Genomic DNA, 11,952 nt, shown 5'->3' on the forward strand with positions numbered 1-11,952 from the left:
GATAATCACTGTTAACATTTCAGTATATATTCCTCAGACGTTTTTTTCTATACATATGTAGACATATGCAAAATAATATGTTCATTTTTAAAAAACAAAGGTAAAAATCAATGGCTAATTGACCAGATCTAGCCAGCTGCCACCAAAAAACCAAGGGAATGGTTGGATTGTATGGGAGGTGGGAACGGGGTGACTTTGCTCTTAAACTGTGATTTGTGTGTGTTTGTGCAAGCATGTTAAGCATTTCTCTGTCTTGTGTTCATTCACAGCTGTGATTAGTGCCCATCCCATCCATTCCCTCGATAACCCTCACCATCATTTCCACTCCAGCAGCCTCGCTTCTCCAGCTCGCAGTCACCTCTACCACCCGGGCAGCCCATGGCCCATTGGCACATCCATGTCCCTTTCAGACAGGGCCAATTCCACAGGTGAGAGATGAGGATCAAGCCCAGATGGAAACCATTCCAAAAGAGTTGGCAAGCGGAAATGGGGAAGGACTTGCCCTACTTAGAAGAGGGATTTGGAATTTTTCTGTTTTATTTACTTAGCATAACGTTTCTGTGACTGACTCAAATTTGTTTCTGTAAAATTCACCCCATGTTTCCACCTAGGCTTTAAACGTTCAGTGCAAGGTTTCCTTTTAGTAAAAACAGTATCTCTAATCACATAATCATCCCTAGTTCCGTAAACTTGCACTTTAACTCGGCCTTTTTTCCAATTTCTTTCTTTCTTTTAATCCTCTAATTTGAAAGAAAAACTCATCCTGGGTGATTTCAGACACTAGTGGTTGCCTTTGCTTGGCAGTCACCCTCACACTGGGTGGATACAAAGGTTACTTGTTACGTACAGGGTACTTCCACTGTGGACTGAAGTGCAGATGACATCCAAGGGGCAGTGGGACCACCAGCCATGTGGATATGTGCCTGATGTCAGCCTCAGGATTATTAAAATTAAGAAAGGATGCACAGGAATAGATCCTCTCTGAAGAAACAGGAAATTGGCGTAACAATCTGTAGTGTATTTAAAGAAGTATGTTGCTAGACAAACATGTCCAAGTTTGGAAACCTTGGGAAACCACATTATCAAACAGTTTTAAGGAGGAAATGGTAAAGGTGTGGGGGCAGCAAGTGGCATAAATATCGTTCTTCACTAATTGAAAATTAATTTTCATCCTCTTAGTTTTAAACGGCAATTCTAGTAACTTCCCATATATTTAACATATTATTTTTCCACCATTTGAAATTTGCCTATTAATAATTATTACGTTACTGATAGAATTGAGTTTTGCTGGTCTGGGGAATAAGGGAATTTCAAATGAGTTCCATTATAAAAGAACCTCAAAACTTTATGCTAGAAGTTTGGGTTCCCAGTAATATCCCCATTCTTTTGAGTTTTTTGTTTTGTTTTGTTTTGGTGGGTTGTTTTTGTTTTTGTTTTTGAGAGTCTCACTCTCTTGCCCAGGCTGGAGTACAGTGGCACCATCTTGGCTCATTGCAGCCGCCACCTCCTAGGTTCAAGCAATTCTTCTGCCTCAGCCTCCAGAGTAGCTGGGATTATAGACACACACCACCACACCTGGCTGATTTTTGTAGTTTTAGTCGAGATGGGGTCTCAAACTCCTGACCTCAAGTGATCCACCTGCCTCGGCCATTGCACCTGGTCCCCATTCTTTTAAGTTTTCATCAATCATAAATATACCCAAAGCATCAAATGAAGATCAAGCTTTATTACAGGGTACCCAATAATTCCCAACATTATCTACTCCCAGAGTTATTCCCTGGTTTGGAGAATGCTGCTTGAACTCGCATCTAAATTTGGCCTTCCAGGCTGAGCAAGGTGGCTCCTGCCTGTAATTCTAGCACTTTGGGAAGCCAAGGCAGGAGGATGGCATGAGCCCAGGAGTTCATGACCAGCCTGGGCAACAAGGCAAGATCCATCTTTACCAAAAAAAGTAAATAAATAAATAAAAATAAATTTGCCCTTTCTACTGTCTCCCTCAAAATTCCAATTTAGAGTCCTGCCTTTAGGAAAGATGGTTTACAAGATAGACAGTTACTCCAGCCAGCTGCATGAGAGCCAGTCTGCCTTACAGACATAGTCTCAAGTAAAACAGAGAGCCAGAAAGCAGCCTCTGCACCCACTCTTAGGAGGTTTTGTGCATGCCCAACCCAGGAGTCTCACACTCTAGGATGTGGTCCCGTCTTGGTGGATGGCAGGCTCCTCCCAATCGAGTCAGCCCCCTCCTTCTTCCTCCAGAATAGGACAGGTTTGGGGATTGGAGAGAAGCCTGGCAGCTCCTACCCAGCTGTCTCCCTTGTGATCCAGTGTTGGTAAACATTCCCTTCTTTATGGACCTAGGCAGAAAGTAAAGAGAGGCAGAAAGAATAATTTGCATTACCAAGAGAGCCCATGCTTTGATGACCAGTTGGATAAAAGAAGGTAAAACTAAAGTGATGGACTCACTGAAGACCTATTTGAAATGTAGAGCAAGTATCCAAAAATGATCACAGTTCTTTTTCACTGTTGTGCTTTTCTGAGCTCTTATGTCTCTAGAGCTCAAGTGTTGCCACAGCTCGGTCCGTGTGGGCCAGGCAGGGCCAGTCTCTGCTGTAAGGAACACTCACCATGTCACAGCCACTTGACACTGGAAAAGCACTTTCCTCTTGTCCAATCGCTTGGCCAGTGTAAACTCTGCGTGGCTTTAACAACTCTAAGAGCCAAGTCAGTCAGGAAGTAGGCCCCTTGCCAAAGCAGGAATTTTATTTACAGCATGGATTCTGAGCAGGCCAGTGGTTTTGCACAGTGTCAGGGAACACCCTTCATGAAGACAGCAACATGCCTGGGGCCCCCTGGAGGCATACAGGGCAGCCCTGGTCTGTGGTAGCAGGCCAGAGCGCTGACTCCTCTAGGCTACCCCATTTCCCTTTTTCATCTTTTATACCATTTCTTTGGCCCTCAAAAGCTTACATATCCAGTTACAGACTGTTGAGGCAGTCAGGGAGGCCTGTGTTCCCAGAACTGACCTAACACACCTGCCATACAGGCTGACACGGTCTGAACATGAGTCTACTCTTCTCTGTCCTCCTCCCTGCTGTCTTTCTTAATCATCTTCTGCCCCACCCAGGATCACACAGAGGGGGGCCACCAGGTTCCCCACCGTGGGGATGGCTATGTTGAACAAGCCTAAGAAGAGAGCCTCAGCACGCCCCTTAACGGGTGAGAAGTGACCTAAGCCTCGTAGGGCCAACATAGCCAGGCACACTTGGGGAGGGTGTGTGAGTCCCTCATCCGTGGACCCAAGATCAGAGGTGGCACTCACGACTGGTGGCCTGACTCCTGAAAGCCCAAGGGGACATATTCACTGCTACCTCAGCAACAAAGGCATGGAAATGTTTTGGATTTCTGCAGATTGCACATGCTTTACAGTGTCCCCATCTACGGGGATACATTCCAAAACCCCAGTGGAGGCCTGAAATCACATGTAGTAATGAACCCTTTATATCTGTTTGCTCCGTCTGATAACCAAGACAGCTACTAAGTGACTCAAGGGCAGGTAGCGTACGCAGTGTGGATAGGCTGGACTGAGGGATAATGCATATCCCCAGTGGAATGGCGTGAGATTTCATCACACTACTCAGAACGGTGCACAATGTAAAGCTTATGAATTATTTATTTCTGGAATTTTCCATTTAAATTTTTAGACAGCAGTTGGCCACAGGTAATTGAAACCATTGAAAGCAAAAGCGTGGATAAGGGAGACTACTGTACTTGTTAAGGTTGAGGACTCCAGAGTCAGAAGAGGCCTTCAGGCTACCTGATACAGTCCATTGTCCTGAGCTGTGTCGTCCCTGCCTCTCCTCATGGGTGGGGAAGGTGGTCACCAGCTCATGCTTTTGGAAAGGTCTTCCTCATGTGGTCTCCCCAGACCTTGGTGCTGCTTCTGCCGCACAGAGTGGGGGCAAGTGGTACTGGGTGTGGAAAGGCGTGTGGTGGTTCAGAGCGTGGGTATAGAAGTCAGAAGTCAGGGATTCAGATTCCGCCCTGCTAGTTCTAACTGTGCAAATGGGCAATTTGCTTAACCTCCCAGTGCCTTCTGAGTTACTTTGAGGATGGAGTGAGCTAATGAATGTAAAGCAGCTAGCATAGTGAGTGCCTGGCTTAAAGTAAGCACCCAATAATTTACAAAGAAAAGAATCTTATCATATATTCAAGCACCACTGTGTCCAGCACTTTACATACATCTCATTTAATCCTCAAAGAATTATGTGTTATTCTCCCTTTTTTGTAGATGAAGAAACTGAGACTCAGAGATACTCAGTGACTTTGTCAAATTCACCCAGTTAGTATGCAAAGATTAGAGAGTCCAGGTCTGTCTGACCCCAGAGTCCCTGCTTTTCTACCCTGCTGTGCTGCCTTCCAGAACAACTCTGCCCCTTCTTATATTTTGAAATTGTTACCGTGTTCTTCCTGGGCCTTCTATTCTCCAGGCTAGTCTACCCTCATTTCTTTCTCTGAATCAAAAATGCCCTTCACTTGGCATGATCTGAAAGCTGTGTGTAGACTTCTGGGCTGGTTCATGGTCCAGTTCTCACTTGAGCTGTGGGGTTTTTGCTGTGAGGCCACACACAGTCCCTGGGGGCATGAAGGCCTGTGCCATTGGCCTGTCCTGCAGTGACCACCAGGCCTTGTCAGCATCGCTGGCTACTGTCAGGTACCCCGCCAGCCTTGGTGATCATCCATGGTTGTCTATGAAAGGCCACTCTCCAAGATCCCAGTGAGTGCAGTTTTTAATTTTCTTTTACACTTATTTATATATTAATATCTTAGTAGTCTCAAAAACCTTTACACATGCTCCATAATAAATATTGAGGAGAACCTTAAATTGTGACCACTTAGCTGTGAGGTGAAAAACTGGAATAGCTGGTCCGTGTACAAAATTGTTTGAGACTCTTTTAGACTAGTCCATTCTTACCCCTGGCAGTGGTGCTAATCCATGTTCTCTTGGACTAGCACTGATCACAAGGGCTTATTGAGCTGATTTAGGGAACCCCAGGAAGTAGCCAAAACTCTGGGACTTTCACATGTTTAATGGCAAAAGAAATGCTAACATTTAGACTTTCTTGCTGTAGAATCCGTTCGAAATACCCCCAGCACTGACACCATGCCAGCCTCCTCGTCTCAAACATGCTGCACTGATCACCAGGACCCTGAAGGTGCTACCAGCTCCTCTTACTTGGCCAGCTCCCAAGAGGAAGATTCAGGCCAGAGTCTTCCCACCGCCCATGTTCGCCCTTCCCACCCATTGAAGAGCTTCGCCGTGCCGGCAATCCCACCTCCAGGACCTCCCACCTATGATCCTGCATTGCCAAGCACACCGTTACTATCCCAGCAAGGTGAGTGCGGATGGCAGCACACCTGGAGGGACCCTTGGCTCAAGCTTGGGACAGAGTCACCCCTTCTTTGAGGTATAGCAAAGCAAATATCCCCCAAGCCTATGCCGGCAATTCAGTTAAGAGTAGCGATGTGCCGTTGTCCCACCCAGGAAGTTTACGGGCTCCCCTCCTTTGGGGACATTTACAAACCAGAGAATAATTTGCTGGGGAGCAAGGGCTGACCTTTTGAATTGCGTTTTATGTGCAGCACCGTTGATGGTAAATCCAATGGCATAGGAATAGGTAACAGATCTAGTCTCCCCAGCCCCCTGGAATCACCTCACTTCATAAGGTCCCTGCAAGCTAGAGAAGGGACCAGGGAGGTCAAGGCTTGGACTCACAGGGTGGTGAAACCAGAATGAACCTCAAGTTAGGGAAAGGAACCCCGTGAAGAGAAGTTATTTACCCAAATCCACAAGCTCAGTAATAGTCCCCTGACCTCAAAGGCATGCTTGCTTTATGCTCTTCCAAATTGTTCTCTATTATGTTCATTTGTTTTAGAATAAGTCAGTGGTTTTCAAAATTTCTGGCCTCAGTACCCATTTATATATTAAAAGCTATTGAGCACATAAAAGCTTTTCTTCATATGGGTTATATTTATCAATATTTACCATATTAAAATTAAAACCAAGACATTTTTAAAGTATTTTATTCATGAAAAAAGCAATCATGTTAGAATAACTAGCATATTTTTATGAAAAGCAACTATTTTCAAACAAAAACGTAGTGAGAAGAGTCATTTTATTTTTTGCAAATCTCTTTAATGTCTGGCTTAATAGAAGACAGCTGGATTTTCCTATCTGCTTCTGCATTCAATCTGTTGCAATATGGTGTTTTGGTTGAAATATAAGAAGAAAATCTGGCCTCACAGATATGTAATTGGAAAAAGGAAGAGTATTTTTATAACCTTTTCAGATAATTGTGGATATTCTTTTTTGATACTATAGCAAAACTCAACAAGTTGTAGTTTTTTTAAGGTTTGTTTGTAAAGTGAAATCTGAAAGCATATCCATAAACTAGTCATACTTTATTCCATCAAAATTCATTCATCTATCTTGCATTTGATGCGTGATACTAAAACATCACATATTGGGTCATTTAGAAAATATTGGTTCACTGTGTTATGCAAATCCTGCAAATAGCAATACATTTCATTATTGAATATCTAAAAACATATTCATTCATATTGTCAAAGTGTATAAATATTAAGTTCTTAAGCCCATGGTGGCAGGTGCAAGTTTTCCAAAATTCTAATTTTCACTTAAAACTTCAATTTTGTCATTGGCAATAAACACTATCCATTGTGTTTTTTGAATTGTCAGGCTCACTTTGTTCATTTTTCTAGAAGATGTCTCAAGAACCAGTTTGTGTGCCTTTGAACTAACAGTGGTATTCCATGATAAAAACATTCAACTCAACACTCAAACCATCACAAGTGCCTCTATTTAAGATAGCTGTTGGCCAGGCGTGGTGGCTCACGCTTGTAATCCCAGCACTTTGGGAGGCCAAGGGGGCTGGATCACCTGTGGTCAGGAGTTCAAGACCAGCCTGGCCAACATGGTGAAACCCCATCGCTACTAAAAATACAAAAAGTTAACCGGGCATGGTGACAGATGCCTGTAATCCCAGCTACTCAGGAGGCTGAGACAGGAGAATCACTTGAACCTGGGAGGCGGGGGTTGCAGTGAGCTGAGATCGAACCACTGCACTCGAGTGTAGGCAACAAGGCAAGATTCTGTCTCAAAAAAAAAAAAAAAAAAAAAAAAAAAAGCAAAAAAAAATTTCATACTTTGTATGCAGCTGAAGTACTTTATGCATACTTTGCATTTTGTCACATACAATAAGGTCAAGATTTAGTAAAATAAAAAAATATTTACTCATTTATTGAGGACGGTTCTGAGTGAAACTGACTTTTTTAAACTGCAAGTGCATGCCAGCGAATGACTTTACAGTTTGGCACCACTGCCTTGATTTGTGCTAAGGCTCCGGCAGCTCAGCTACTATTGCTTTTGTGTCCTCAATACAAAGACAAACACAGTGGAAAGGCAAATAATGTCCCATTATGAAGAGAGCTTTGGCCTCCCAGATACCTGGCAAGGGTTCGTGGACCACCACATTTTGAGAACCACTGGACCAGGATACTGGTTTTCTAGAGCCAATGGAATATTTTCTCTGGCCTTTTGAATGCCCTGCTGTCTCCCTCCTTCCCTCTTGTTCCAGTAACTTTTCAGAGCAGTATCCCTGCACGGAGTCTATGTGTGTGTCTCACTCTGAAGCAGCGCTTGGACCTTAGGGCCTTCATGAGGTCTGGAGGAGGCAGGCTTGGCCACATACCTGACAGTGCCCTTTTCCCTCAGCCCTGAACCATCACATTCACTCAGTGAAGACTGCCTCCATCGGGACTCTAGGAAGGAGCCGGCCTCCTATGCCAGTGGTTGTTCCCAGTGCCCCTGAAGTGCAGGAGACCACAAGGATGTTGGAAGACTCCGAGAGTGTAAGTTCATGGGCCATCCGTCCCACCAGATTGTCTGGGAACATGCCCCAGGGCCTGAGACTGCTGGTTGAGCTGCTATTCTGTGCACACCAGGCCTCACCACCCGGAACTGTGAAGCAGATACACTCATTCATTCAGTAGATACGGTGTTTTGAGCATCTTTTCTGAGCCGGGAACTGTGCTGAGGATTTGGTTTGCTTGCTTTTCCATATCCAGTCATTTTTTTTGTTTGTTTTGTTTTGTTTTTGAGATGGAGTCTTGCACTGTCCCCCAGGCTGGGAGTACAGTGGCATGATCTCGGCTCACTGCAACCTCTGCCTCCTGGGTTCAAGCAATTCTCCTGCCTCAGCCTCTTGAGTAGCTGGAACTACGGGTGCCTGCCATCACGCCTGGCTAATTTTTTTGTACTTTCAATAGAAACGGGGTTTCACCATGTTGGCCAGGCTGGTCTCGAACTTCCGACCTCAGGTGATCCAGCCCCCTTGGCCTCCCACTATACCCAGCCCCCATATCCACTCTTGAATGTCTTAAATTAGCTTTTCACACCAGCCCAGCTACTGGCCCCTCTCCCCACTTCCTGCCACTCCTGCCTGCCTTTTAGTTCTGTCCCTTCTGTCATTGGTGTTCTTTCCTTGGTTTGAACCATCCATATGCCTTTTCACCCCTCAGTTCCAGATTATGAGCTTTCTGAGCAAGACGCTGGAGAAGGTGGTACTTGAGTAGTTGCCCTAGAAACAAAAATCACCAGGGTCTCTCTTTGATCTTTCACCCTCAAACTCCAGTAAAAATGTTTTGCCTCTGAATTTCCAGGGACAGGATTTTCTAAGCAGAAAGCTTGGGGTCCAGAGATCCAGGGACATACCAACAGTGCTGACTGGGGCAGAGACCTAGAAGGGGCAAACAGCAGGCCTTCTGGCGTGTGGGGTCATTGTGTCCCTAGGGAGCATGTGTTGGGAGAGAGGAATTGTGCATTGTCAAGAAACGGGATCCTAGTGACCTCGGGTACATCCTGCTACTTTCCACTCTTCTGAGCCAGCCTGCATGTTAGTAGGCCAGTTTTTGGGGGCCATTTGACCACTGACCACTTGAGGCTTTGGCCTCTCCCTTCTGGACGGCTCCCTGGATCATCAGGCCCAGTAACAGTGTTCTCTTTTCCATAGAGCTATGAACCAGATGAGCTGACCAAAGAGATGGCCCACCTGGAAGGACTAATGAAGGACCTAAACGCCATCACGACAGCATGACGACCTTCGCCAGGACGTGACTTCAAACCTGAGTCTGGAAGTCTTGGAACTTAGCCTTGAAAACAAGGAATTGTACAGAGTGGGAGAGGACAGCACTTGAGAACACAGAGCGAGCCAGCAGACTGGTCAGCGCCTCTGTGTAGGGCTGGCTCCAGGCATGGCCACCCGCCTTCCCCTGGTCAGCCTGCAAGAAGCCTGCATCAAGGCAGCTTCCCTTTGCCTGCTGATACTCTGCAGGACTGGGCACCACGGGCCAAAATTTTGTGTCCAGGGAAGAGGCGAGAAGTGCAACCTGCATTTCACTTTGTGGTCAGGCTGTGTCTTCGTGCTGCGACCGCATCACCTTTATGGAGTGTAGACATTGGCATTTATGTACAATTTTATTTGTGTCTTATTTTATTTTACCTTTAAAAACAAAAAACGCTATCCAAAACCAAGTCCGTGGTGTTCTCCGCAAGTGGTTGACATCTGACTGCTTGTTCTGATGATGTGTGGAAAGTCATTGAAGTGTGGGTTGTTCCAGGGGTTGGCTTGTTTTTTGGTTTTGTTTTTATTTTTTAATTCCGAGTCATTGCATCCTCTGCCAGCTGTTTATCCACCACTCTGAGGGGGAGGAAATGTTGCATTGCTGTTTGTAAGCTTTTTTATTATTTTTTTATTATAATTATTAAAGGCCTGACTTTCTCCTCTCATCACTGTGAGATTACAGATCTATTTGAATTGAATGAAATGTAACATTGAAAAGACTTGTTTGTTGCTTTCTGTGCAGTTTCAGTATTGGGGCAGGGGGCGGGGGCTGGGGGTTGGGAATAGGAAATGGAGGGGCTGCTGAGGTCCTGTGAATGTTTCCCTCATTGTACTTTCTTCCAGAAGCCTGCAGAGAATGGAAGCATCTTCTTTATTGTCCTTTCCTGGCATGTCCATCCATATTGTCACTACGTTGCAAATGGAGTTTGATTTGGATCTGGTTTTAAAATTCTTCTGTGCAATAGGTGGGTTTGAGGATTTAGCTGCCCTGATGTCTTGGTCCTAGCCTGATAAGAATGTCCATGCTGAGGTGCTGTATTTCTAATTGCCTGAGTCACAGAGAATAGGGTAAGAGCCGACCCTGCTCTGTAAATCAGAGAGCAAGGATGGAGACCCTTTCCTGCTGCTGTTACTAGTTCTCTCTGGGGAAGTTGGAGGTTAAGAAAGGAACTTTGTTTCCACATACAGCCCTCCTCTGTAGTTCCAGTCTTCAGCCAGTCCAGCTCTCTCTTCCACACTTCACGCTCCTTCTGAGAAAGCATTAGCAGGGGTGAGACAAGGCAGAGCCCTGCAGGAAACAGAGCCCCTGAGGCTTCCACGCGTCTTTCTGAACATTATTTCTCCAGTAGCAAGGGACAGGGACAGCGGAGGCAGCTGCCCCCTCCCCTATCCCAGCAGCTCAGTTAAGTCCTAATTAGAATGAAGCCGCTGGAAGTTTCTGAGGCGGACCCAGTGGCTCAGCCACACATGGAAGCCATTGCCTTTGCACGTAGTACGTAGGTTCTTTTTCTTAAAAAGGTAAGGAGCTGAGGTGTGTGTTTTTTTCATATTAATAACATATAATGGAAAATACAGGACTGACGCTCAGGCATCTTCCCCTACTCCCCAGTAGATCCCCAGAAAACAGTGTGGAAGGCAGTGTAGACAGCAAATCGGGCTTCGGTTCTATAACCAAGAAGAGAGAAGCTGCTGAAACCACCAGTGGGTACCCCAGGCCACCTGCCTTTGAACTTGGGGCTTTCCCATTGTTATGTCTTAATCACGTTTGCTCTTTTGCAAGTTGAACTCTGTATTTATGATTTGGGGGGCAATGAAAGGTGCAATGCAAGAACTCCTGCTGCCGAGCTAGCTGGTCACATGGGGGCAACCAGGCAGGATTCTGGGAAACCAGTGCACTTAAACTGATCCTGAAGAGAGCTGTCCGAGCACTCTGGCCACCAGGAGGGCCAGATTCCCCAGAAACCACCTTATGCCCAAAGAAGAGGCTCAGTATTTGGAGCATTTCCTCCCACGAACCCTGACGCTTCTGTTACCTCAGGGCCTTGGTACCTGGATACTGCCACAGAATTGGGGCGGGTGGGGGAGGGGCCTGTTTTTAAAATAACTGTTCAAAGTTGGGGGGTTTTTTAAAATTAAGAAAAAGGAAAGCTATTCTGTATTGCACCTTTTCACAATTTAATACATTTTCTTACATTTTCCTGTGATTTTTGAAATTAAACCATTGTGTGTCCTGTAGTGTCCTAGTTGAGCTGCCGCTCAGCAGCTTCCTCGGGGGTATTTGGAACACCTGTGTCTGTCGTCGCACTGCCTGCGGGAGGGGCCCGGAGGACTGCTGGGACTGGTGTCTGTACACACTTGTTTGGCCTTTTCTGTAGTTGATGCTGTAAACTCTATGGCTTTTTAAAAACGATTTCATGTTTTTATTTAGTATTGGAAATCCAATACACTTTTTTAATCCAATCAAACTCTGGTCTGGTCAAAGAGTTATTTTCCTTTATCCTTAGGAAAAAAAAAACAAAAAACTTGTGTCCCCCTGCTTCCCAGCCTCTAATTGACCCCGCTGTTGCCTTCACAACCGAAAGCCAGTCACTGACGGGGGACTCGGGGAGGGGTGGCAGGTGAACCAGGAGGCTGCAGGAGGTGTTCGGATCGCCCAGCAGCGCCAAAAGTGAGTCCTGTCCCTGTTCTCATCGCCCTGCTGCTGCCCTGCAGGGACTGAGCAGTGTGAGGATTCAGAGAGGGCCCCTGGCAGCCA

General features: G+C 45.7%; 1 protein-coding gene across 10 annotated transcripts in view; it reads left to right on the plus strand.

Moving 5' to 3' along the window:
- Positions 1–11,662, plus strand: part of NEO1 (neogenin 1) — a 249,702-nt gene extending 238,040 nt beyond the window's left edge. For 3 of the 10 annotated variants that reach the window (XM_032244754.1, XM_032244755.1, XM_032244756.1), the window contains 4 exons: positions 270–428; positions 5,130–5,393; positions 7,790–7,926; positions 9,087–11,662. In XM_032244754.1, coding sequence (XP_032100645.1) covers positions 270–428; positions 5,130–5,393; positions 7,790–7,926; positions 9,087–9,170 — 644 coding nt within the window. In that variant the 3' untranslated portion in view covers positions 9,171–11,662. The remainder of the gene's footprint in view (positions 1–269; positions 429–5,129; positions 5,394–7,789; positions 7,927–9,086) is intronic. The other 7 variants (XM_032244757.1, XM_032244758.1, XM_032244761.1 and 4 more) reach the window with 5 other exon arrangements.
- Positions 11,663–11,952: the final 290 nt, after the last annotated feature.

Source organism: Sapajus apella, unplaced genomic scaffold (genome assembly GCF_009761245.1).
Source record: "Sapajus apella isolate SASKATOON/1434 unplaced genomic scaffold, GSC_monkey_1.0 scaffold55, whole genome shotgun sequence".
Lineage (NCBI taxonomy): Eukaryota > Metazoa > Chordata > Mammalia > Primates > Cebidae > Sapajus > Sapajus apella.